We start from the raw sequence: 26,031 nt of genomic DNA, 5'->3' as shown, positions 1-26,031 counted from the left end.
AAAATTGTTTGGTTTATTATCATACATGACGTTCAACAAAAATTATCAACATTCTTGATATTGCATTTTATTACTTAGTAAGTTAATTTTATCACCTTTGTTTTGTTTTTTTTTCCATAATGGCAAAACTATATTTATGAGTACAGAAAGATACGCTTTTTTGACAATCACACAAAAAATGTATGAGTGCTATTTAAAAAAACCAAACTTGGTTGCCATAGCAGCGAAACAAAAAAAGATAGGAACAAACTAGCAAGACCAGATGATGCAGGATAATACACCAATCAACTTTTATGTTTAACATGTTTTCATAAATTGTCAAATTAAAAAGTTACAGCCAATATTTGATACTTTTGTTCCATCCTGTATAAAACTTTAATGCACATTTTTTGCACCTTACTCCAAAAAGCTAACATAAAAAATAAGAATTTGAAACAGTTTTCCACAAAAATGTTGCTAATTAGACATACACGGTTTCTACAAAAAGCCGACGATATTAGGTTTTATTAATACAGGTTATTTCACGAGTCGACGAAATTAAAAATGCAACCCACAATACATTTTCGAATTTTCGAAAAAAGCTGGCTAATGAAATTAAAATATCCAGCTTTTTTCGGAAATGACTAAACACAAACAAGAAATTAATATTTAATATTTAATGCATGAACAAAAATTGCCTCTGTATAATTTTCGATGTTTGTAATATCACCTAATGTGTTCATTATGCTAGATTCTTGAGGCACCCACTCACTTCACAAATTCAAAAAAATCAACAAAAAATCGCACGGAACAGATCAAAACAGCAACACGATCAAAATTAATGATAAGTTAGTTTTAAAACCAGAGAAACGCAAACCAAAGCTCTAAAGATGAAAAATCGCAAATCTAAATGCTTAAACCACTTGACAGCACTGACAGTTTCAAATTTGAAATGTCATATAATTTATTTTTCGCGTGGGTTTCAAAACAACCAATGAGAATCAGTGGCGCGAATGTTTCAAGATATTACCAACACAATCTATGATACTTTGTTAATATTTCAATGTAGTGGTTTGGGGATTTTGTTATCTACGGATATTTAAAAAACTGCATTCTATCAGTGGACGTAGAACTCTGTCCACTCATAGATTGCTTGACATAAATGTTACTAAAAATGTTCACTCTACGCAACAACAAATAGATCCGGCGCGAAATTTAAAAAAATTGAAAGAGCAGGTTTACACGTGATGTTTTATTATTATTCTGCATGTTTGCACTTAGGAAAGACGAAAGAAAACTTCAATATAGTGGGAATAATATATTAGGTTTTATTAATACAGGGTATTTCACGAGTGATAATGTGTCCGACGGAATTAAAAATCCAACGCACAATACATTTTCGAATTTCTGAAGAAAGCTGGCTACCGAAATTAAAATATCCAGCTTTTTTCGGAAATGGCTAAACACAAACAAGATATTTAATGCATGAACAAAAATTACCTCGGACTCGAGCGGACTAGTCCATTTCTTTCTGTAGGGGAAGGTGGCGAGTCAGGTGCGCACTTGCGCAAGTGTGGCGTGATTTAATTTCAGCTAACAGGTTCCGAAATAGGTATTGTTATGTCTAATAATGTCTGTTAAAGTGACATACGCAAACTATTAATAGTTATTTATGGTATAAGTGGGTTATTTAAGATATTACCCACGAGAGGTATTTGTAACCTACGAGGGCTTGCCCGAGTAGGTTATTACCTCGAGTGGGTAGTACTTAATAACCCACGTATGCCATACAACGTTTTATCCAATATTCCACAATTTTTAGATAATGACATTATTGATGAAATTCTGCTCCCGATGGGTTATGAACGTTAATAACCCACGGTGCTAATGGCAACGTGGGTTATGTATGTTATAACCCACGGTGCAAATGGCAACGTGGGTTAAAACAACAGACTAGTTATAGCCCAGTTTACTCAATTAAAACTAACTAGTAAAACACGATATTACTATTGAATGTTGGATAAAATGTATTCAACAATTTTTAGTATCAATAAATATTATCACATAAACTCCATCCATTTTCAATATACATTACTGTTAGGGAATTTTCTTTTTTTGTATTGCAATGAAAGTGTTTTATTTTTTCTAATATTGAACATTCAAAGCGGGCGTTTTGAATTTGTCAAAAAATTTGACACTGTCAGATTATAATTATTGAAAAAAATACGATTAAGTAGCGATATCGTGGAGGCCACAGGCAGTGTTATAAAGAGAAAATGCCTCACTTAAGAGATAAAACAAAGTGTTCACCGGTGTTTTAAAAACAGTTGGGAAGTAAATGCTCCAAATTTGGGGAGGATGCCAGTTTACCGAATGGTTGGGGAAATTTTTGCCGTAAGTTGATAATTCCACTTTTAATTTAAATTGATCTATTTAAAATGTTAGCTTCAATCTCCTACAGATATCTGAAGGAAAAATACGGAGTAATTTCTGGATCGGGGGCACAGGCACAGAATGGAAACGACGCACGATGGAATAGTGAAGAAATATTTGTGCCGTTGTGCGCTTTTTTTAATTACAAGACCGCCCGGCCTTCAGGCTTGACTTGAGAGGGTTTGCTCCTGAGCACTATTCATTTTGAATGTATCATGCTTCCACTTTGTGTCCTGCTCTGAAATCTTTTCGTTAAAATCTGTTTATGTTTATTAAGGTATACCTACTTGCTCGTTTCAATGCCAGTATTTAATACATATTAACCTGTAGATACCATATTTTAAGTAAAATATCCAAAACTAGTTTACTTTGCTTGATTGAGGGACTCGATTAGAGATTTGTCAAAAATGACAATAGCCGTACATTATAACCTCTTCAAAATACACATAACCTGAATTATTATCTGTGACATTGTATTTACAGTAGAAAAAAGTTGTATCCTATTACACCACAAAAGTTACTAAAATCACTAGATTTAGTTGTGTATATTGAAAATGGATGGAGTTTAAATCAAACTGTGTCGAACGTCAAACATCTGGGAAAAAACAATTTGCTACGCCACTGCACTCAGTGTTCCTTCCACTTCAAACGCGCAGCAAAGATCTCGTGACAGGTTCTTCTCTATTCAAATTACCCTCTACTGGATGGTTGTTAACCAGTTTTAGAGTGAGAAAAAGTGGTATTTTTTTTTTATATCAATGGTATCATATATGTAACGGGTGACTACTAAAATTTTCACTTGGAGTTGGCTTTGAATGAGTTTTTATTTTTTCTGTTACTTTAGACACACGCAAGAACGAACGACAAATGTCAGTCAGTACAATTGAAACATAGTTTTGAAACGTCAAACTTGTCAGTGTCTAAGGTGCAACGGAAAACAAAGACTGATCCATAGCCAACCCTAAGTGAAAATTTTAATAGTCACCCGTTATAATAATACATATAGCCTAAGGGAGTCCGTTTCGGCTCAGGGACGCGAGGGTCGCGGGTTCGATTCCGACCCAGGGCGGAAAAAAAAAGAAAAAAAAAGGCTATATTCTATCTCGTGATTCGGAAGTCACGTTAAGCCATTGGTCCCGGTCTATTGAGTTGGTCATCATGCCCCTCATAGATTTGTAAACCAGTCCTAGACTGTGTACCTATTCTTTCGGTGTTATAAAGTGGTCCAAAACTAATTTACAGAACATAAACATTAAAACTAGAGTTCTTTTTACCAAATTTAGTAAACACCATCCTAAATCTGCTATTGAAAGATTTAATTTACCACGCGAAAACGGTGGTAGGGGTTTTTCAAATCTAGAAATACTGCTAAAAAATCAAATTGCTTCACTAAAAAATTATTTCCTCAATAGAACTCGTGGATAACACCTTTTTTAATGCTTTGGTTTCAGCCGATAAAGGCTACACACCTTTAAATTTAAGTGATAATATAATTTCAGATATTGTTAAGCCAAATATACCTGACACTATAGCAAATATAAAACCGAAGTCTTTACATGGAAGATACTTTAAAGAACTGGAACAACCAGAAGTTAATATTCAGGCCTCTCATGCATGGCTTAAGAAATCAAATATTCACCCTGAGACGGAGGGTTTTATATTTGCAATACAAGATCGTGTTATCAATACAAGAAATTATAAAAAACACATATGCGATCATCGATAAATGTAGGATTTGCGGAACTGAAGGGGAAACCATTGAACACATCATTTCTTCTTGCACCGTTTTGGCTCAAAGCGAATATAAAAAACGTCATGATATATTCGCAAAAATTATACACATGAATTTAGCAGTTAAATTCAATTTATTAAAGGATACACAACCACATTATATTTATAAACCCAAAAGTTGTTTGGAAAATGACAACTACAAATTATATTTTGATCGTACAGTTTTAACCGACATTCATATTCAGCATAACAGACCAGACATTATAATTTTAAATAAACAACAAAAGCAAGCATATCTTTTAGATATAGCTGTTCCAAATTCACATAATATAACACAGACATATAACACAAAAATTAATAAATATTTAGAGCTCTCCGTTGCTATGAGAAATCTTTGGTGTTTAGAAAAAATTTCGATTTTACCACTTGTAATTTCAGCAACGGGAATAGTACCGCAATCTCTTTTTAAAAATTTAAAAATTCTGGATTTAGATAACACATTGGTAGTTGAAATTCAAAAAGGTATATTATTATACTCATGTCACATCGTGAGGAAGTTCCTTAACATTGACACAGAACATAATACACAACAAAGTCAAAATGCGGAGGCGAGACGCCGGTAATTATGTTGATAAGCACTGCACTATTACTTGATAGTAATATCCGTAATAGTGTATGTACTCCGGCAAAATTGCCGTGCCGCCGGGTGGAGGTGGGATACGGATCCATAATAATAAAGCAGACATTATTATTTTAAATAAACAACAAAAGCAAGCATATCTTTTAGATATAGCTGTTCCAAATTCACACAATATAACACAGACATATAATACAAAAATTAATAAATATTTAGAACTCTCCGTTGCTATGAGAAATCTTTGGTGTTTAGAAAAAATTTCGATTTTACCATTTATAATTTCAGCAACAGGAATAGTACCGCAATCTCTTTCTAAAAATTTAAAAATTTTGGACTTAGAGAACACATTGGTGGTTGAAATTCAAAAAGGTATATTATTATACTCATGTCACATCGTGAGGAAATTCCTTAACATTGACACAGAACATAAAACACAAAAAAGTCAAAATGTGGAGGCGAGACGCCGGTAATTATGTTGATAAGCACTGCAGGGCGTATCCGAGTTCCTCCCGGTGGCCACTTCTTTACCTGCATAACCCTTTTTAACGGACGAGTTCCTCTCGAGGTTATCAGGGATTAATTACTGCGATAGGTAGTCGACGAGTGGTAGCCGGACTAGATTATTATGGCGAGTATTTTGCTTGAAATTGGCAATAAATACACTGATGAGAGAGAGAAACAATTTTATTTACAAGGGTAAATTAAAATGACATTCGGCATTTACAAATTATACTCTATTTATGTACATGATATGAGTATACAGTGAGTTTTTTTTAACCCCCTGTTAACTTTATTTTTGTGAAAATTACAAAGCCTAGCACTGTTTTTATATTAAACAATAATATTATCAAGTCATTAAAAAAAAAACTCAAGGTATATCTATTTTTGCAATAAAAAAACTTTTGAACACATCTCCAACGTATACGGTTATCACTTATTACGTAACTTTCTGGCTTGACAAAATTTCGCACTTTTTGACTCAGTTTCCTTGCTAACGCTTTTAAAGAAATAATTAAACTAAAAATTTTTTCCAACATCAATAATGAAAATGATACTTTCATCACTCAACCCGATCATTCTTATCACCAGCGCTAATCCCTTACCGTTCACTACCTGCTACAAGACCTGAGAATTTCTGACCGCCGGGAGGAACTCCGCTGCCGCCGCACTGCACTATTACTTGATAGTATTATCCGTAATAGTGTATGTACTCCGGCAAAATTGCCGTGCCGTCGGGTGGAGGTGGGATACAAAATGATAATAATAGTCATTTTAATTGTAGGGTTATGTAATCTACCAGAAACCTATGATTTGTAAACAACACCGCCAAACTCTCTTCATAGCTCATTTGGTTCATTATCCACTCTGTATAATAAGGAACTTTGATACAAACCGTCGGAGTTTCCTCCGAACAATTGGTGTGTCCAGCTGACACAATCCCGATCAGTAAATGGTCGAGATCGCGAGGATTGAAAACGGGTCCTCCGGAATCTCCGTGACACAGTCCGTTTTGACTCACAACGCAAAATTTTGATTTGCCGTCAACTTCCACGCTCTCGTAGTAGGAGGTGCAGTCTGTACTGTCGACAAGAGTGACATTTTTTGGTGAGAGATTACCGGAGAACTCTCCTTTTTCACCCCATCCCAGTACGAAGAGTTTTGGTTTAAAAATATTGAAAAAATGCTGTTACAAATGACAAGTGGTTTTTTGCAACTTGAGTCAACTACATACATATACAGGGTGTCCCGAAAATGGCGCCCTTCCGATACACTACGATGTAGAAGAGACTACCGTAAACGTGAGAAAAATGTTAAAAAAATTCTATTGGACTTATTTGCTGATTTGGCGGTCTTTGAAAGTGGCACTTAACACGTCAATTATTTCAAAATAAATGTATTAAATTGTCAAGAAAACTACCTCTAATCGTATATATTCTCACAAAGAACAAGATCACTCACTACCAATATCCGATCCTGCATAATAGAAAATTTAGAAGTTTAGGGAATCGTAAAAATTATCTTAAATCCACTAAGGCAAGGTAATGATGTACGAGTATATCTTTGTTTACATTGTACTATCATTTTTGCAATAATTAATTTTTTTGTCTGAAAATTTTTTTCCATATTTTTTTCATGTACTATTGCGGGCAAAAAAAGTGGGACATCAACGTCATTGTCTTGACTTTTTATGTGAAATAACCCTTACCTGATTCTAACCCTACTTTGAATTGATTGACGTTGTCATTAAGTATTGTAGGTTGTAGGGAATGATTGTAAGTAAGCACGTAGTGAATATTTATTTAATGCAAAGTTCCAATCAAAATCTACCTTTATCAAAAGAAGAGGGCATTTGGAAAAGGAAAGTAGGAGTGTAAAATAAATTTTTAAACTGTCAGCTGGAATAGTGTCAAAAAAAATGACAATAAAGCTTGCACTACATCGAATTTTTCAAAACTGACAGAAATTTGATGTCCCACTTTTTTTGCCCGCAATAGTACATTTAAACATCCTCGATATAGTAGCAAGTCGTGAATGGGCCATTTTCGGGGCACCTGTATATATTTTATTTATAATTATCATCTTAAAAAAAGCAGAAACATATTGTAATAAAATTTGCGAAAATCTGTTTCTATTGCAATTTGCCATGTTTGTCATGTTTTCGTTTGATCCGTGTGATTACAAATTATGTTTACAATGACGGATATGGATCGCACAACTTGGTAAGAGATTACATCTCTCTGATTGAAAAGATATGTAAGATGAAAAATAAAGCACTTGTTAGATATTTTTTTATAATAATTATTTCAACAATGATTTGGCAAAATGGCAATGGCGTTGTCCCGATGCATTTTGTTTATCAAGCCAAATATAATGATGAGGTAATCTTCAACATACAAATGTAGAAATCCAATAATTATTTTACTTTAGCGCTATTTTGAATGCTCTAGTAAAGTTTGTCCAGCGAGAGATTGGTTGACATAAAACGCACTAAACTCTACGTAGAGGAAGTAGTACCTAGCGCACGTAAAATTTGAAATAAATCCTTCAAGCAGTAACATTTTTGCCCTGAAATTATGCTCTAATTAATGTATTCTAGTGCATTTTGTAGTGTTGGGTTAATTTACAGTTATTTTTATTTGTACAACTAGTTATGAAAGTCTTACTTTTTTTCACGAATTTGCAGATTGATTAACGAGGGTGTAGCCCGAGTTAATCAAGTAAATAAGTGAAAAAAAGAGACTTTCATAACGTACACACTATTTTTTTGCATATCGATGTAAGTTGAGAAATTTGGTCCAAAAGGATTAATGAAAAATTACAAAAAAAAAAAAAAATGGTATGCTTTGACAGTCATCTCCAAGGAAATGGAATAAAATGATGCAAAAAAGTACTACATTCACTACGATTTTGCATGTAAAAAAGTGCCACTTTCATTACGATATGCAAAAAATACAATTTAAAATCTTCCAATCTCTCGCTGGACAAAGTATATCAGTTCGTTCACCGAAACACGAAAAATAAGCGAATTTACTTGATTTTCGTGGAAAATTCTCTGAAGGCCTTAAGGCTCACTTTTGCTCGAATCACTTTATTATGCTATGATGACAGAAGATTTATAATATTTTTACTGTCCAATCAAATTACGAAATGCGCCAATCAGAACTCGATTTCTGTTAGTGTAAATTGTAGTTTCGATAACTGTGAAAAGCAGTTGCTTAATCAGATGTTGCCGCTTCTGCAATAATATGATTGATAAGATGATAAACAATGAAAAGAGCAAAGTTAAACTGTCAAATGTCAAATTTACAAATCTAGAAAGTTCATATTTGCACCGTAAACCACAGCCTACTATAATTTAAGAAATATTTGTAAAGAACCTGTACTATAGAACAAAAATAAAATTCTGTCACAGTTGTCTATAATAAACAAAAGTCATTGTCTTAACTAAATTCTTTGCTTCTTCATTCATCACTGTCATTTGAGAAACATTTGCTTGTGACGTTCTTATGACGATATTTACCAAATTGTAAAAAAAAACTGGACGGAAGAACAGAAGAAAAGCCGAAGTAGTGTGAAGGAAATTATGACAGAGACAACCACATCCATTCGAAAGTTTAATATTATTAGGTAAATAAAGAAATTAATTAAGACTTTTTTTTTGTTAATTACCTACTTTGACAATTTTTTTATCCATCTCTAACCAGAATCCTCAACCAAGGTTAATAACAATAAAAATGTATAACTACGGCAAATATACAAAAAAGATTAAACAAACGTGTGGTTAATTGAAGTTCGTTTTAAATTGCATAAAAATACGAATGGTCTTCTTCCGAATAAGAATTTGTATCATAATCTTCAAGGATTTGTTCCGAAAAGGGACTTGCACAATAATCTGCCTGGACTTCTTCCCAAAAAGACCGTGTATCATAATCTTCAAGGATTTGTTCCGAAAAGTGACTTGCACAATAATCTTCATGGACTTGTTCCGAATAGGGACTTGCACAATAATCTTCACGGACTTGTTCCGAAAAGGGCCTTGCACAATAATGTTCAAGGACTTCTTCCCAAAAAGACCGTGTATCATAATCTTCATGGACTTGTTCCGAATAGGAACTTGCACAATAATCTTCATGGACTTGTTCCGAATAGGGACTTCCATAATAATCTTCATGGACTTCTTCCGAAAAAGACCGTATATTATAATCTTCATGGACTTGTTCCGAAAAGGGACTTGCACAATAATCTTCACGGACTTGTTCCGAAAAGGGACTTGCACAATAATCTGCCTGGACTTCTTCCCAAAAAGACCGTGTATCATAATCTTCATGGACTTGTTCCGAAAAGGGACTTGCACAATAATCTTCACGGACTTGTTTAGAGTAAGGACTTGAACAATAAACTTCACGGACTTGTTTCGAAAAGGGACTTGCACAATAATCTTCATGGACAGTTTTGGCGACCATCTGGGCCTGACTGATTAATTTTTTTCTACCCATCACTGATGCGTTGTAAGTCGGAGGTCGATCATTTGACTCAACAGGAAAATCATTTACAACAGAGGGAAGAGGTGGAAAACCAACTCATCTCTTTACTCCTGATTCGTCTTCTGCGGGTGTAACTTTCGTCATAGATTTTATACAAACACACGTAACTATTAATCCGGTAAATACGACAAACCCAAATCCCCTAAAAAAATACGGAAATATGTTTATCAATTGGTATCTACAATTATTATTATTACCCAAAGAAATATATTGTAGATGTGCTGATGCAACTAGCACTTTTGCAGCATTTTTCACTAGTGGAGTCGCACAAAACCGAACCGGGATTTGATGGCAAATCACTCTGTTCGGACTGTTTATCATGATCAAAAATTACCTTACCCTGAAATACAATATACGTGTGCAATACTGGAATAGTTATTTCAGGTATTCGGCCTGTTTTGCATCACTCGGCTGACGCCTCGTGCTTCAAATTTCGGCCTCATACCTGAAAAATAATTTGACAGCGCTACTCATTTGAAAAATACTCACAAAAGTTATGGAAACACTACAAAGGAAAAATAACCTCCTAGGGAAACCTATGAGAAGCGACATTCTCGACTGGTCTAGTATTAAGAAATAGTTTGCTAGCAGTTTGGGGGCAGTTTAATATACAGCATCTATCTTATCTCGCACGTTATGTACTTATTTAATGTACAGTATGTTATGGAAATCCATGCGAATATTTAAAAATATTTTTTTGTTCGACGCTGTCAGAATTTGAGAATTTTCTCCTGTGTGAATGGATTTTGATAAATGTCACAACTTATCAAAACGAAACGTCAAGCTAATTTTAAAAATTTTAAGCGATTTGAAGCCTTTAAAGAGCTCGTGGAACAAAAAAACGTCCTATTCAGCTCGTTCGTGTGTAAATTGGGCTCTTTATGGCATGAGTGGGCCAGTTTAAAACGCGAGTGAAACGTGGGCCTTTAAAACGCAAGTGAAACAAGTCCACTCATGCCATAAAGAGCCTAATTTACACACGAACTCGTTAAATAATATACCATTATAAAATCCTTAGTGTGCTTTTTTGTGGGATTTCAGAAATCAGAAGGTACGAGAGTTTCAATAGAATAGAACTTGACAATAATTTTGTACTTAGCACATATTTGAAATTTCAAGAACAATCATTAGTTACAGTTGGTTGCAACATAATATAGGAACTGTCAGAGTAAATTTGACAGGTTTTTACAATTTTGCCATAGTGTGAAACCTTTTTACGAAAGATTGGTTAGGTATTTTAACATTAAATTTTCGCTAGAACTTTACGGTGAATGACCCTGTATATTTGCGAAGTACATAAACATAATAAATTAAAAAAAAAAAAACAAACTGCAATTACTAATTTAGAATCTTATTTACTAATCCTTATCATATTTTAAATATCATCGCAAGAGGATAGAACAAATAAACGAATTTCATAATTTTATAATTTATTTAAAAATATTTTTTTTGCTTCGATTCTATAATTCAGTGCTTTAGATAACCTTACCTTAGTAACAGCCTAAAAAAAAAATTAAAGTTGGTGACTGTTGCACTGACCAGGAAAGGTCGGCAGATGTGGGACGGGTTTTTCAACAAAAAAAAATTGTATCAAGGCCAAAAAGTGCATCTTTTTCTTTCGAGTCTGGGGTTTCTAGCCGAGGCGCAGCCGAGGCTTGAAAACAGGCGAGGACAAAAGTCATTTTTTTATTAATTCAGATTGGCAATTCATAAAGCAAAACAAAAAATATTTGGAAACGGTTTTAAATATGACAAATACATGACCACCTGAGGTCGTTGAAAAGTAACAGCGTCGGCAACTTTGCGTTGAGTTTAAATTGCCGACAGCGACACCCCAGCCACTTCCACCTCCTCAAATGTCAAATCTGACGCGTTTCAACACTTTGACTTGAATTCTGTGCCGTCTCTGGCGGCTGTATCCTGCCATTTTGTTGAATCGACGGGAAGAAAATGGCAGTATTGTATGCCGGAGGAGGCGTTATGGTCACGTAAGCAGGGGGTGGTGTCAGCGGAGCATAAGCAGGCGGCGGTGTCAGAGGCACGTGTTCGTTGTTCCCGAATTGTTCTGCAACGTCAAAGAATAAATCGACTTCTTGCGTTCGTCCTGCACCTACCTGCACTGTTGAAGGACAACATCAGACTGACTTCCTGCGGGTGGGAATTGTTCGTGGTGATCCCGACGGGACCACTGTTGGCCCGATGGACTTGGAGACACATCCGGACCCAGATGCAGATCACGATGTACAACAGGAAGACCACCACAGCGATCACAAGGACATTAAAGAGAAATGCTTTCACTTTTGTATCGAATAACTTTCGTTCTACGTCATCGCTGGAAACCAAAACAATACAGTGTCTACTACGATTTTTCAACGGAACGCAAATCAGGACGGAACGGTGGCAATTTCGGTTTTTACCTAATTTGTACGGGAGGTTTGTCTCTGTCTTGAACAGCGCAACACCCCGTTTTGCAACACCTCTCGTAAACTGGATGACAACTGACCACCCTGTAGTAGTTCAAATTATTTTCAGATTTTTCCTTCACCAAGCAAATCTCGCCAGCCTGGATTTTTGAAAATTGAAACATTTTCCAAAACTTTTCTGACACTTACCAGTGTAGTACAACACAGAGAAAAGTACAGGAACAAAACGATGAAAAACATTGTCTTGGCCTTGAAATGCTTGCCCCAATTGCGCTGCAATATTTTTTATTGGTTTGTTATTTACCACTTCACTTGGTAGGCCACGAAACACAACAACAAATGTCAGTTAGAAATTGCTGTCATTTCTAGAACAACCAAAAAGTGTGTCGATTTTTGACAAGCTTACTTAAATCACTTGATGAAACTGAAATTTACTGAAATGGACACTGTTAGTGCAGTTGGCAAGACACAAAGATCTGCTTCGTTGTAATCTAGAATAAATATTTAAGTAAGTATTAAAGGTGACTTAAGTGTGGCTTCGTTAGCTTCAAGACTGTTACATAGTGCGAAATTGGTGCGATCGTAAAAAAAAAGTTGGTGTCATTTTTGTCAAAACCTGACGTAAATAGACAGATCAACACAATCAGACAACATTTATTGTTTCAATTTTTATTTATTCAAATTTTGTTTATACAAATTGGTCTATATTTTTACATTTATATATTTTAGTCATGTTTTTGACAGCCTGGTACAAGGTGTTTGCGACATTACAAAACATCATCTATAAATACTACTTCTAAACTGACAGTGATGTCAAAAAACACTACCACACAAAATAAATTAAAAAGCGATCGCCAACATTCTGACATTTCAAAATTGCAATACTGTCAAAATCTCGCACTTTGAAACTTTGACATTTCATTCTAGTGTCAAAAACAGGAGTACCAACTTAGACGTTTCTAAAACGACAGAACTATCTTTCTTCTGGTACCGGTTCGAGTTTCATCCCTTTGTAAATCGGAGGAAACGAAATGGCAACGTTGTAAGTGGGGGGCGGCGTCAGAGTGACGTAAGCAGGTGGTGGTGTGATGGGAACGCGTCCGCTTTCGGTGTTGCGAAACTGGGAATTTGCAAACATGTCTGCAAGAAATGAATAGAAATTTAAAAAAGAAAACAAGAGAGATGTGTTGGTTACCGTGATCAAATGACAGCATCAGTCCTAGTTCTATTTGTTGGGAGTTGTCATCACTGACTGTCAGTAACTCGTCACGTCTGCATTTGTCGCAGTGTTTCTTGAAGTAAAAACGGAAAACGAGATAACCAGCGGCGAAGATAGAGAAGACAATCAAAGCGAAGAACCTGTAAGGAAGAATGAAGATTATGGGATTCTGCTTGGTGTGACATAAAAATTACCAGTGAGGCAATGGGACATCGCTTTTGGTACCAACTGGACAGCAACCCTCGTCACAGCACTCTTCGTACGTTTCCTTGCAATAAACTACCACGTAGCTCGGAGGGGCGAAGATTTTGTCCAAGAAGTGTTCTTCATGTTTTTGCCGGGCGAAGCAGATCAGGTGGTCCTTCATTGTTCAAAATCAACCTCAGCTCACTTTTTTCTTTCTTCTGATTTCTCTGCATGTGTTACTTTTGCATGCTGTTTTTATTTAAATTCGTTTTTATTATCTGAACGATGGCGCAATCAAGAAGTAAGTTATCTTGTCATCAACATCATGGGATTTACTGTGCAAATAAGGTGACTAAGTGGAACAGTTTGCGTAATTATTCATTAATGAGAATACTTATACATATATGTATTTTCAAAATACATCTTCTGCTTGTTTCCTTCTGAAAAATGTTTCTTAAAAGTGGCCTTGACAGTTTTGAAGATGGACCACATGGAAAAATACTTTCATAGTTACAAACATTTTGAGAAAATTTTCAAAGAAAAAATCCAAAATGGAGGTTAGTGGACATTTTGAACCAGCTTGAACCTGTTTTGTATTGTCTAACGACATGTTCTTCTACTAACTGTCAAAGTTGTTTGTTAAAATTATTATCTTTATTATTTATTTACTCGCTTTCATTCTTTCTTTGCGTAATAAAATGCAGTTTTCTTGTTATTACTTTTATAATTATTATTATCAAACAATTTATTTCTTAAACATTAAAACAACAACAAACACTTCCACCTCTACATCTGTCTTTCATCCCATCGAGAAAATTCTCGTTCATATCTTCCCAAACGAATTAATCGTATTAAATTTTCATTTTGCAAAGTTGGCAAACAAAAACATCAAATAGCTTAAGTACATTGGCATTGTTTTTCCCACAGTCCGCCATCTTGTCCCAAACGTCAACACTTCCCCCCAACCTAAAATTTCTTCGGTGTTGTGGCCTCGTCGTACGTCGGAAGACTGTTGTGTCCTTCCAGTCGAGGACAAGTGATGGCGACGCTGTACTCCGGAGGCGGCGCGTTCTTTTGACTCCTGCTACGTTGGCCACCCTGCCTGGCCTCGACCGTGTGGAGACTCGGGGCAAACTTCTTGCAGAACACTTTGCACACGCAAAATACGTAGAAAAAGCAGATGAGAACTGCGACACTAGCCCCAGGAACTACCAACCTAGAAGAGACCAAAGTCAGGAATAATTAACAAAGTGTCTAGAGTTACCACCAAACCGCCGATTGCATGTCAACTGCCACCAACAAGTCTCTCCAAGTGACGCAGATTGGGGATTCAGCTCTTATCTAAGATAAGTACCGGTGTGAAGGACATTTCAACGGTTTTGTCCGAAACGTACTGGTCCAGTTGAAAAAAATCGCGTTGCTCGTCGATGTTTGTGGCGAAACTGAGACTGGAAAATATTTTGCCCAAATGAGACCAGCGTTTCGTTATCTTTTAATAAACACCAGATGAGTTTGTTGGTAAATAGTGTTTAATCCGTAGAGAGAATTGCTAAGCTGTGCAATAATGGTGCCGATTTGCGTCTTATTTCGACTGGATTATGTTAAATCACATGTAATCGAGGCTCTTTTGTTTGTGGCATCTTGTCAAATTCGTTTGCTTTGAAGGTAGGTGGCGCGTGGAGCACAGTTTTGCCAAAGCCAGTAGATAATATAAAGTACCGACACGGGTGACATTTAGTGACACTGACAGCACCAGTAGCGATGGGTCCGACAACAGATGTCGCTACTTAAGCTATTTTTAAATTTTGCCTTTGATTTTCACGGAGTATTTTAATGTCTTTTTGTTGCAAAACGGAACGATGATTGAAAAAGACAGATTCACATATTAAAAAAATACATATGTTGGAATCGCATTCCATCTCAGCACCTTTTTGTCAGATCTCCCTTCAAACTGATCAAAGGTAAAATGTTTCTAAAAATAGACGAAATTTATTAAACTATGTATGTACGAAATTTAAAGATATGAATGCTCTTGTATGAAAATACTAACTTCGCAAAGTCGAACGTTTTCAGATAATTTTCTTCGTCCAATATTTAGAATCCAAGCCTTATATCGGCTTTTATTCGGTAAAAGCTTACTCCAGAAAAGCTTTTGCAATTAAGGGCACAACAAGACGGCATTATTGCTGAATAATTTTCAAATGGACTTTTTAAATTTCGAGCGTCAATGTGATAAATTCGCGATTGTAGCGCCTCGAGCGGAATTCTAATCGTTAGTGGTGCTGTCATCCGAAGCTGTCACCCGTGTCGGTACTTTATATGTATCTACTGGCTTTGAGTTTTGCAAGCGCCATCTGTGGAGGAAATGAGAGCCAACTTTGGAAGTGGCTAAGGGAACATAAGGAGAAGACTCATTTTGCTTCGTGTACTAATGAAGAAACGACATGAAAGGGGAATGACCGAATGATGAGAAAAAGTGGGTTTTTCTTCGACAGATAAAAGAGTAATTGGAGCAATTGTAGGAAATGAGGAATGTAAATAACACTGAAATCTCAAAGATTATCGCAATAAAAGTTATAAATGGGAATAACAAAAACAGTTTTTTGTCACTTATTACACAATGATTCTTTTTTTCTTTCTAATTTCGATTTGTTTTTTCTTTACTTTCGTTCTTTTTTCTTTTTATTTTCTTCATCTAGATTTTTCTTCTTTTTCCTCACTTTTATCGAACAATTCTCTTGCTGCTATTTTATATCGTTTCTTTTTGTAAAACTAAACATAGTTCTCTGTATCCAAAATGTTGCCTCACATTAACTAAACAAACTACAAAATCAGAAACAAACAAATTTATTCAGTTCACTTTTGTTATTATTTTTTTATACAAATTGTGTCATTTTTATGACACCTTAACTGTCAACGTATCTTGTTGACATTTGATGGAAGTGTCTCCAGCGCCGACACAACCCAGTGTCCACCACTGTCACTTCATCACCTAATCGTCAAGTCCTTTTTCTGCGCTACCGCTTCTTCATACGTCGGAAGATCATTATTTGGACAAAGAGTGGACCCACTTATGGTGGAAAGAGGGGGTGCAGAAGCAGCGCATCTTCTAGAATTCTCCCTCATCTCCAACTCGCTTTCTCCGGAGGTGATCTTCTTCTTGCATCTTTGTTTAGAACAGTAACAAAAAGTTAGCCCGATGATTATTATTCCCACCAACCAAACAGCTCCCCTGAAATAGAAATGGATGAAGATGTATTTCAAATTAATATACCTAGTGTTTATACAAAATGTAATAAATCATAGGTGTGGCGCTGCAACAACCTTCTTCGCAGCATTTTTCTTTGGCAGAGTCGCAGAAGACCATATGGTGGTTTGAGTGGTGACGGTGACCTTCCTCTTTTATTTTAACATAACAAAAAATGACCTCGCCCTAGAAAGTCGAATGAAAAATCGTGACAACATTTTTCAAAAACTTACAAAAGCTGTAGAAAGGTAGAAAGAAAAGAAATACAAAAGAAAACTGCCAGAAGACATTTTGAACTGGTGTACGCAAGTTTCGCTGTCAGTTAAAAGTATTGTCTTGCAGTTTTATCTTAAAGTTTTCATTTACTTTTCATTATCATTTAATCTAATTATGACACGTGATGCTTTATTTCGGTCCATATAAGAGATTTAAGATGAGTCATATTTGTCCACAAAATCCTACATTTTTTTGCAAATTGTACAACAAAGTAAAATGCAGAACTGTCAAATGTCAGTGGCAGAATTGTTTTCTGCAGAAAATGTTTGCACAGATACGTATGAAAAATAAAATGCGTTCATCGAATGTCGTCACCTGGACATCTGTCATAACCTCTTTTACAAAATTGTGCAAATTACCGAAAAACCATCAAACTGTTTGTATTTACAAGAAATCGACGAAAATACACAGATTGTTGATGATTTATATAACAACAATTTATATAAACAACATCCTTAACGTGGACAATTTAATTTATTCCCCGCGTATTACTTCTTCGTACGATGGCACCCTGTCGACTGTGTCGGGTTGGGGGAAGTAAATCGCCACGTCGTAATCTGGGGGTGGACTCATCTCGATGGCGGTTTCACCCCTGGAACCTGAAAATTTGCCAGTGTCATATTGTTTTGCAAACCAACGTGGAGACTCTTGTACGTTGTTGCTCTTCTTTGCAGTACACGTCCCATAACGCTTGTACGCAGGCTAGACAGCACATCAGTACCACCATGAAGAGTAAAGCTAGTGGCCTAAAACATTTAAAAAAAAGTTTTGGTGCCGACACCACACGAAAATTTGTGGAGTACCAGGTGTACCAAGGAACTGAACAACAACCGTCTTCGCAGCACCAGGAGCGTTTCGAGCAGTTCACTACTTGGGTGCTGGTCGCAAAAGAGCCATAGTAGGGGTCGTAGTAGGTTTCTTTTTCGATTAGACAGCGTTTGGAGGTGGACAAAGCGGGCTACAAGAACTCGAGTTACGGCGGTAGTATTGTTTGGAAATAGACCTGGCGACAACCCGATTTGCGTCCACTTGAACAGCTTTGGGATCGTGTTGTCGTCAAGTTATCCAAATGAAACGCGACAGGATCTTACCAAAGTGATGATGATGCAACAAATGTAAATAAAATGGGAATTGCTTCTGTGGAAGGACATTCTAGAAAGGACGACTCAAGACTTGTCCTTCATACTCCCTGAATTTTTGTACCATAGGAAACAGCTGAACAACTGTGATTGGAAGAATCAGGTCAGAGAAATTGTAAGATTAAGCCGGAGAAATGTTTCATATTTTTTAAAATTGAGTGGTTGTTTTTGATTTGTTGTTTTCGTGTGGTGTAAAGTGTATGGCTCCATCGGGTAGCGCCAGACTGGCGTCAGTAGAGACAATCAAGTTATTAGTTTCCTGGAAATGAAAGCGAAAGTAATAAAAAAGACATAAAACATTGAAAGCAAACATCTCGTTACGCCGATAAGAATGAAATGATTGTGGTAATTCTTAGTGGGAGTCTCACCTTGCGCAATTAAACAGACTAAGTGTGGAAAAATAACTTATTTGTGGAAAGTTTCACCATTGTGGCAAGTGTTGACGCTTGAAAAATGCTACTGTTGAGGACATTGTCGAGATCTGAACTGGACAAGATCTTGACTACATCATGTGAAAAGCAAAGCTGGCGCATGCACTCGTTTGGTTTATTGGTGGAAAGAGAGGAGACAAGGAGTCTGCCAAGTCGGTGGCAGGTCGACGCTTGAGCCAGGCTGGAAATGTTCCACAATAAAGGATATTGCAACGAAAATAACAGTAGGACAAAAAAAAATGTTTAATTGCCACCTTCATTATTATCGATGATATTATGAGTGAAATTGAGCTGGAGATTTCACGAGTCCGAAGGACGAGTGAAATGTCCTGCTTCAATTCAGGAATTTAATATCATCGATAATTAATCATACCACGTGTTATATTCGATGAGACAATATAATGAATGAAATACACAATTATTCATTTATTTGTCAAACTGACAAATTTATTTCAATCAAAAATCGTAACGACGAATGTAAATAAGATAATAATTTTTTTGTTTTTTATTATCGCTGTGATAGCCATGCAACTAAGGACTTTGCGCGTTTTCATTCGCTCATTCATGATCACGTGATACGTGAATTATATTGTCATCACAATATCATCATCATCGGCATTGATATTATTGATATAATTTAGTCATTCCACAAAACCAATTGTATTTGTAAAGATCTTCTTGTGTAAACTGTGTATCAAAGATTTGGACAAAAAAAAGGTTCTACAGTGAGGCCCAGTTTTTTTTTTATTATTTGACACTAGAAATAACGTAATTATATTCTGTAATTGTTATTTGAAATTTCTGTTGAAGAATCTTTCTCAAAAAATATTTTTATGTAGAACGTACTTCAGTAGAATTCCCATTTGTATAATATTCACTCCTGTCAAAAAATCTAAGACAAACGGTTGAATGTTTAAATTTCTTTGTTGTGTAGTGTTATTTATTGATTGCAGATTTTACCTTTTGCATAAGCTTTGAATGAGGTGTTGGTGCTATACAGGGCTGTTATGGAAGTCCACGTAATAAATTTAATCGAAGGTATAATAGTTATTTACATAAAAGTCAAGAAAATCTCACATTACTGAAGAGGAGCTAAATTGAAATACGAGGCACTTTGTGCCGAGTATTTTAAAACTCTGAGTCAAGTAAAAGATTTTACTGACGTGTTTTGTATTAAATTTTTCCGGAAATCGTAAAAAAGACGAAATTTATAAATTTTAGAAAAATTTTTTTACAAATTCCACAAAAATCAAGTTTGTCAATTTTGTGCGTGTGTTGTGAAAATTGTTTTTTTTTAAGTATATTTTTTATTTTGCGTCTTGTAATGTCTTTACAGTAGTAGTCCGGAAATAGTTATTTTCATATGAGTAGCGCTGTCAGATCACTGAAATTTGAAGCACGAGGCGTCAGCCAAGTGCTGCAAAACAGATCGAATATATGTATATTAACATGAAAACTGACAACGCACGAATATTGAATAACATTTTTCGTGTTCGTTTAGGCAAAGTCTTAAAAAACATTGCTTTATTGTAAATTTTGAGGTTATCTTTGACAGATGTCAAGTTAGGTCAAGTTTATATATTTAGTTATACTCGTATACCACTTTCCCGGTTATACATCCCAGGAAACGAACACGAAAATTCAATTTTCCTGTGCGTAAATAAGCAGGAAAGACGATTTCCGGAAAAATAACAAGACTTAATTTTTTTATCGGATAAATTTTTCAATTTTAGGAAAACTTTTTGCTTTGACAATTTTACGAGTTGAATTTGGGCATTATTATTCTGGTTAGACTCGAGAGCTTTACCTCGAGGGTTTAACCTTTGATTATTTTCTTCATAGATATAAAAAGCCGTAGTTGCTATGGTTTTTCTGGCTTTTATATCGGTTAAATTTGAAAGGTCAAAATTTAATTGGGTAAATATCTACAGGGTGTCACAGAGTTGCGAAAAAGCTCCATAACTTGTTTGTTATTAAAGATATCAAATTTTTTTTCTAGATGATAGCTACGCTTCTACTGCATATTGGGAAAATACTGCGGTATACCGGGTGATTCAGATTGGTATTCGCGCCCCTATATCTTTTTTATTTTAAGAAAAAAGTATAGCAAACCATATATATTTGTAAATCGCTTATGAAACTACAATAGATGACGTTGTCAAATATTCTCTACGATGACATATGTCAAAGTTAAGACAGTCAACTTTTTTTTTAATAGTACATTATACATTTCTTAGTCTATTCTTGTAAAGCTTTGTTTTCTACATTTGAATGTGTAAAAAAAGTTGACACTTGCAATAGGAAAAAATCGAGAAAAAAAAAATATGATTTAATTTATTCGAAAGTGTTATTTTCCAAAAAGAGCTAGTTAGCCATGGAGACAATTGAATTTTGACATTAATAACGTTAATTATTAACGTACCTACATTTAAATAAATAGCTATGTTATAACCTACATTTAAATAAATAACTATGATAGGTATAACATCTGGCTTCGAAACCTAACTGTTTCCTGACTATACCGCTTTGAATGCATACACGATGAAAATATGTAGTTGAATTTTGATAATGCATGAAGCATGAATGACATGATGAGTCTTGGGAATCGTATTCGAATTATTCGAATATTTGAATAGGTGACTAGACTATGTAAAATTCGAATAAGTGTAAATTCTAATATTCGAATAAAGTAAATTCAGGATGGATCGGGTATTTCACTGTCAAATAATTTTATTTTTTGGCTATGTAATTCTTAAAATAGTGAGATGCAGGGAACCAACATAACGCGAATTTAGCATAGTAAATTCAGTATAGGATTTGGTATTTCGTCCGAGTTTCAGTTTTCTGGCCGAAGCGCACGCGAGGCTTAAATTACGCATTTATTATTACACTGGTCGAAAGCTTTTTTGAAAAGCTTTCCAACGGTTTGTACAGTCGAATGTGAAAATCTAAGGTGCTATCTTAAAATCACTAAAATAATTAAATGTGTAATTGTTAAACACTGTTTTGTTGCTTAATTCAACTTTATGGAGTGACCATTTTGTGTGATTATCTTTTGTTAGGTCTACCAGATTTTTGTATTGTCTTTTTAACGGAAAAATTGCATCAAATTTAGCGATTTTAGGATAGCACCCTAGATTTTCAGATTCGACTGTACAAACCTGATATTGTTCAAAAGCTTGTCAAAAAAACTTTCGACCAGTGCAATAATAAATACGGGGTGTCATTTGAAAAAAATGAGTTTTTGACATTTTTATTTCCTTATGTTTAAAAAATCGCAGTAGACATATGCGACTGAGCAGGTTGTTGAGTAAACACTCAGCAGATGCGGCAAACATTCAGAAATCAAACAGCGTAAATCATTTTAATTTATGTGCAACGATTTGGAAGGTACGAATTTTCGAAGGGACCCCTGCAATTCGAAATTCTGGTAAAAAAAGCGCCACTGATCAAAAACGATGGCAGATAAGTAAAAACTGGGTAGGTTCCGATTAAAAAAACATGACTTTTGTGTTTTTATAATATTGAGACACACTGTATATAAAATGGCGTACTAACGGTGCACTACGGTGTAGAAGAGATTACCGTAAACGCCAGAAAAATGTTAAAAAAATTCTATTGGACTTATTTTCTGATTTGGCGGTCTTTGAAAGTGGCACTTAACAGGTCAATTATTTTGAAATATATTTATGAAATTTTCATGACAGCTACGTCTAATCGTACATATTATCACAAAGTACAAGATCACTCACTACCAATATCTAATCCTGCATAATAGAGAATTTAGAAGCTTTGGAAATCGAAAAAATTATTATTAATCCTCTACGGTAACATTGCAAGGTAATGATGTATGAATATATCTTTGTTTACATTGTATTATCGTTAATAATAATAATAAAAATAATTGATTTTTTTGTCGGAAACATTTTTTCCATATTTTTTTCATGTACATTTAAACATCCTCGATAAGGTAGTAAGTAATTTGTACGCCATTTTTGGGACACCCTGTATTTGTAGACTGCGCAAAGCGTCGATTAATGTGTGACCAAGGAGCAAGTATCTGGGACGCCATATTGGTAAGAGTGGCAATATACAAGGTGATCAAAAAGAAAACAAATCAGAGCAGGTGTTGCAAATTATCGGTCATGCTGTAGCGGAATTCTAAGCAAATAAGCATTCAATGCGTGGGCGTAGACAATTTGTGATCTCAGACGCCACTTTATAATAAATCATCTCTCAAGAATTTTAGACGTTGGAATTATAATTTTGCATTTTATTGTTATTATCAGATAATTGAGAAAGGTTATAAAATAAACAACAGCAACATTTTACGTTCTTAAGAACCAGGTTTATTCCCAAACGCGACGCCACTGGTAAGCGGATTTTTCGTTGAAATGTCAAAGAAACGTCAATTTTAAAGCAACGGTGTGCTCTGTTAACCTAGAAAACAACTTTTCGATTTCGACAAAGTTTACAGACGTTTTCTGTAATTGTAAGCAACAATTATTCCAAAATAAGTGGTGAAATGGGGTTTCGGTCTCTTTGACTATCTTATTTTTATCAGATAAGGCAATAAAAACGAGATAATGTCATGTCAAAACTGTCACTTTAATACAAATAAGTAAATTTAATTTATACACAATGCGTGACTGATATCTTAGACAGTCCTACACAAGATGTTTTTTGACAGTACAATATGTCTTCGACAAATGTTATTTCTAGATTGACAAAAAAAAACCATGGTAACAACTTAAATGTTCTTGCAACAACAGCGCTACTTTTCTTCTGCTACCGACTCGAGGTTTCCGCTTTTGTGTATCTGAGGAAACGAAATGGCAACATTGTAACTAGGGGGCGGAGTCAGAGTGACATAATCAGGTGGCGGCGCGCTAGGAACGTGACTATTGTCAGTGTTGCCAACCTGGGAATTTGCAAATACATCTGCAAAAGACAAATAGAAAAAAACAAAGAAAAAAAACGTTTTTGTTACCACGACGAAATAACAGCGCGGCTCTTGATTCCCTCACTTGAGATGTGTCACTGCTGACTGCCACCAACTCGTCAACTTCACCAGCACTGTTAGACACTGTCTTTTTTCGAAAAAATACGTACAAAATATAACTAGCAAAAACAATGCACCAGAAAAACACAATGCACACCCTACAAATTGAAAAAATGAAAATCGTTGTTATATTTGGAGCGACACAATTACCAGACCTGAGTCCAGACACGACTTCTGTGTACCAACAGAAGAAAAATTATTATTTCATTCTACTTTATTATCGAATATTCCAAATTACCGTGGCACACTTGGTGTTGGTGGAGTCGTGTTTTTATTGTCGACTGGACAACAACCATCATCGCAGCATTCTTCGTACATGGAGTTACAGTGAACTATCACCAAGAAATAAGACTTCTCTAGGTCGGGTATACCGTGTTCCTCTCTGGCGAAGCAGATTAGGTCAGCCTAGAAGGTTACTTAGAAGTTGGAATTGTCAAAAATGGGCGATCGTACCAGTGTCACAGCTATGTTGGCGAAGACACACTGGAGGAAAAAGAAGCTCTTCATTCTCACGTCTAGTCACTGTTTTCTTCTTTTTAATTTGAACAAAGTTTTATCAAAGTGATGCCAACATGACAGCTGTAAATAAGAAACGTATTGCTGCCAGTGAAACGAGTTTTTAGAAAGGATTCAAAACTGGAGCGTCATACAGTCGCGGACAAAAAAAGTAGGACAATGTTTTTTCGCTAATGTAAATTTTCTTCCCCTTTCTATGGTTACTATGAAAATATTTATTTATTTATTATAGTAACCCCGGTTTACTCAACTCAATTTTGGCTAAGTAAATCTGTTAATAAGACTTGTCCTACTTTTTTTGTCCGCGACTATACTTACTCAATTTTTATATCTTGGGAAATAAATAAACTATCATTTTAGATAAATTGCAAGAATAAGTTGGAGTCATTTTTTCTATGTTAGTTAAGTTTCTATTTGTTTCGTACTTACTGCGTTCGCTTGTTGTAAACTATGTAATTCTGTTGGGTAGCGCCGGACTGGCGCCAAGAGTGACGATCGATCTGTCAACTTCCTGCAAATGACAGTAACAAAAGATACAACAAATCGAAAACAAACATCTTACTATAACAATAAAATTTTAATGTTTCTACTAGTTCTAACTAAAAATCTTGCCTTACGTGACTAACACCCATTTGCTAAGTATGTATAGAAAAACAACTTATTTGTGCGAAAAACACATCTAGCCTATGCACCCGTATGTTTTGTAGTGGAAAGGGAGGAAACAAGAAGTCTGCCAAATCTATGAAAGGTCAACAAAAGTAATTGAGATGAAGGTGAAGGTGAATGTGATAAAATAAGTAGCTCATCATTATTATTACTATTATTACGACGACATCATCATCATCTATCTATGGTATTACCATTATTATCGTAAGAATTTTTTTATGGGTACAAATTTTGTACAAAAAATTTAAATGAGAAACTGATCCCTAACTTTGTAAAGGAAAAGAAAAGTAAGGTGAAAACTACGTCAACGAACCTTCATGAATATTGACGTCTGTCAAATGTCAAAGCAAAGAAACGGATTCACTAGAGGTATTTTCATATTTGGTGGCGGAAACAAAAGACTGAGAAATGTCACAAAATTTTATTGTCAGTGTCAAATTTCTCATAAACGCCGTAAAAAGGAATGTCTAGGTAAATTTAAATTTTCGCTAAATAGATTGAAAAAATAAATTCTAAGGAAACCAATTTTTGTCAGTGCTTCAAAAGGAAAAGTTATTCTCATATAATCAAACGTATTACAAATTATGTCTCTAGTTCGACGATTAATAAATTTTTTATTGCCAATTTGCTGCATTTCTGTCGAAATCACGAACATCTTTGAGAAATTTGACACAGACAATACAAATTTGTGACATTTCTCAGTCTTTTGTTTCCGCCATCAAATATGAAAATATCTCTACCACACGAAGTGTAGAAATTAGAATAGTTGGGAGAAGAAATTTTAGCAAAAATTCTAGTATAAGGAGCTGTAAAGTCTTCTTTTCGTACTTTATGTGTAATATTCTTGTCATCAAATATTCTGTAAAATACTGTTTTTCTGCTGATTAATTTTTTCCTTTCGATACAGATTATCTATTTTGCACACAACTCAAGAGAAATATTCTAGTATTAATACCTACTATTAACATTGATTTATTGATTATTCTTAATCATATTAAACAAATTAATTCAAATTAAATTTAATTAAAACTTTGGAACGCC

General features: G+C 35.1%; 3 protein-coding genes and 3 long non-coding RNA genes across 11 annotated transcripts; 2 read left to right on the top strand and 4 right to left on the bottom strand.

Moving 5' to 3' along the window:
* Window positions 1–8,882: 8,882 nt before the first annotated feature.
* LOC138136505 (uncharacterized) lies at window positions 8,883–12,672 on the bottom strand. Its single transcript, XM_069055707.1, has 6 exons — window positions 12,438–12,672; window positions 12,243–12,388; window positions 11,940–12,157; window positions 11,315–11,890; window positions 10,023–10,165; window positions 8,883–9,967 (listed from the first exon to the last, which is right to left on the bottom strand). The coding sequence occupies exons 1-4, from the start codon at window positions 12,486–12,488 to the stop codon at window positions 11,685–11,687; spliced, it is 621 nt and encodes a 206-aa protein (XP_068911808.1). The 5' UTR covers window positions 12,489–12,672; the 3' UTR covers window positions 8,883–9,967; window positions 10,023–10,165; window positions 11,315–11,684.
* A 229-nt stretch (window positions 12,673–12,901) lies between these two features.
* LOC138136506 (uncharacterized) lies at window positions 12,902–15,118 on the bottom strand. 2 transcript variants are annotated; one of them, XM_069055709.1, is made up of 4 exons: window positions 14,918–15,118; window positions 13,662–14,869; window positions 13,444–13,607; window positions 12,902–13,388 (listed from the first exon to the last, which is right to left on the bottom strand). In XM_069055709.1, the coding sequence occupies exons 2-4, from the start codon at window positions 13,832–13,834 to the stop codon at window positions 13,222–13,224; spliced, it is 504 nt and encodes a 167-aa protein (XP_068911810.1). In that variant the 5' UTR covers window positions 13,835–14,869; window positions 14,918–15,118; the 3' UTR covers window positions 12,902–13,221. The 2 variants fall into 2 exon arrangements, with proteins under 2 accessions (XP_068911810.1, XP_068911809.1); XM_069055708.1 differs by having other exon boundaries at window positions 14,921–15,118.
* A 16-nt stretch (window positions 15,119–15,134) lies between these two features.
* LOC138136508 (uncharacterized) lies at window positions 15,135–16,249 on the top strand. The gene is made up of 2 exons (XR_011161315.1): window positions 15,135–15,265; window positions 15,319–16,249. It is a non-coding gene; the product is annotated as an uncharacterized lncRNA (long non-coding RNA).
* Window positions 16,250–16,484: 235 nt separating this feature from the next.
* LOC138136507 (uncharacterized) lies at window positions 16,485–18,992 on the bottom strand. Its single transcript, XM_069055711.1, has 7 exons — window positions 18,684–18,992; window positions 18,268–18,574; window positions 17,980–18,134; window positions 17,831–17,922; window positions 17,134–17,775; window positions 16,941–17,086; window positions 16,485–16,885 (listed from the first exon to the last, which is right to left on the bottom strand). Exons 2-5 carry the CDS (start codon window positions 18,325–18,327, stop codon window positions 17,651–17,653), a joined length of 432 nt encoding a protein of 143 aa, XP_068911812.1. The 5' UTR covers window positions 18,328–18,574; window positions 18,684–18,992; the 3' UTR covers window positions 16,485–16,885; window positions 16,941–17,086; window positions 17,134–17,650.
* A 4,345-nt stretch (window positions 18,993–23,337) lies between these two features.
* Window positions 23,338–25,581, bottom strand: LOC138137135 (uncharacterized). Of its 5 annotated transcripts, none has more exons than XR_011161567.1 (7): window positions 24,942–25,038; window positions 24,754–24,835; window positions 24,262–24,387; window positions 24,047–24,213; window positions 23,959–23,982; window positions 23,737–23,906; window positions 23,338–23,687 (listed from the first exon to the last, which is right to left on the bottom strand). It is a non-coding gene; the product is annotated as an uncharacterized lncRNA (long non-coding RNA). The 5 variants fall into 5 exon arrangements; XR_011161569.1 differs by having other exon boundaries at window positions 23,964–23,982; XR_011161566.1 differs by lacking the exon at window positions 24,942–25,038 and adding an exon at window positions 25,304–25,581 and having other exon boundaries at window positions 23,959–24,213.
* LOC138137137 (uncharacterized) lies at window positions 24,775–25,864 on the top strand. Its single transcript, XR_011161570.1, has 2 exons — window positions 24,775–24,963; window positions 25,032–25,864. It is a non-coding gene; the product is annotated as an uncharacterized lncRNA (long non-coding RNA).
* Window positions 25,865–26,031: the final 167 nt, after the last annotated feature.

The sequence above is a fragment of the Tenebrio molitor genome, chromosome 8, assembly GCF_963966145.1.
Source record: "Tenebrio molitor chromosome 8, icTenMoli1.1, whole genome shotgun sequence".
NCBI classification, from domain to species: domain Eukaryota; kingdom Metazoa; phylum Arthropoda; class Insecta; order Coleoptera; family Tenebrionidae; genus Tenebrio; species Tenebrio molitor.
Note: the sequence above shows the minus strand (reverse complement) of the source record. Positions and strands in the feature narration are given on the sequence as shown.

What these genes read in the sequence shown, in the direction of transcription:
- LOC138136505 (XM_069055707.1), bottom strand. Translation starts at nt 12,488, where the DNA reads ATGTTTTTCATCGTTTTGTTCCTGTACTTTTCTCTGTGTTGTACTACA. An exon ending in CTCTGTGTTGTACTACACTG is followed by an intron (nt 12,389 to 12,437) that starts GTAAGTGTCAGA and finishes TCAAAAATCCAG; the next exon opens with GCTGGCGAGATTTGCTTGGT. An exon ending in AAACCTCCCGTACAAATTAG is followed by an intron (nt 12,158 to 12,242) that starts GTAAAAACCGAA and finishes TTTGGTTTCCAG; the next exon opens with CGATGACGTAGAACGAAAGT.
- LOC138136506 (XM_069055709.1), bottom strand. Translation starts at nt 13,834, where the DNA reads ATGAAGGACCACCTGATCTGCTTCGCCCGGCAAAAACATGAAGAACAC. An exon ending in GATGTCCCATTGCCTCACTG is followed by an intron (nt 13,608 to 13,661) that starts GTAATTTTTATG and finishes TCTTCCTTACAG; the next exon opens with GTTCTTCGCTTTGATTGTCT. An exon ending in GATGCTGTCATTTGATCACG is followed by an intron (nt 13,389 to 13,443) that starts GTAACCAACACA and finishes CATTTCTTGCAG; the next exon opens with ACATGTTTGCAAATTCCCAG.
- LOC138136507 (XM_069055711.1), bottom strand. Translation starts at nt 18,327, where the DNA reads ATGTCCTTCCACAGAAGCAATTCCCATTTTATTTACATTTGTTGCATC. An exon ending in GTTGCATCATCATCACTTTG is followed by an intron (nt 18,135 to 18,267) that starts GTAAGATCCTGT and finishes GAGTTCTTGTAG; the next exon opens with CCCGCTTTGTCCACCTCCAA. An exon ending in TCAGTTCCTTGGTACACCTG is followed by an intron (nt 17,923 to 17,979) that starts GTACTCCACAAA and finishes TAAATGTTTTAG; the next exon opens with GCCACTAGCTTTACTCTTCA.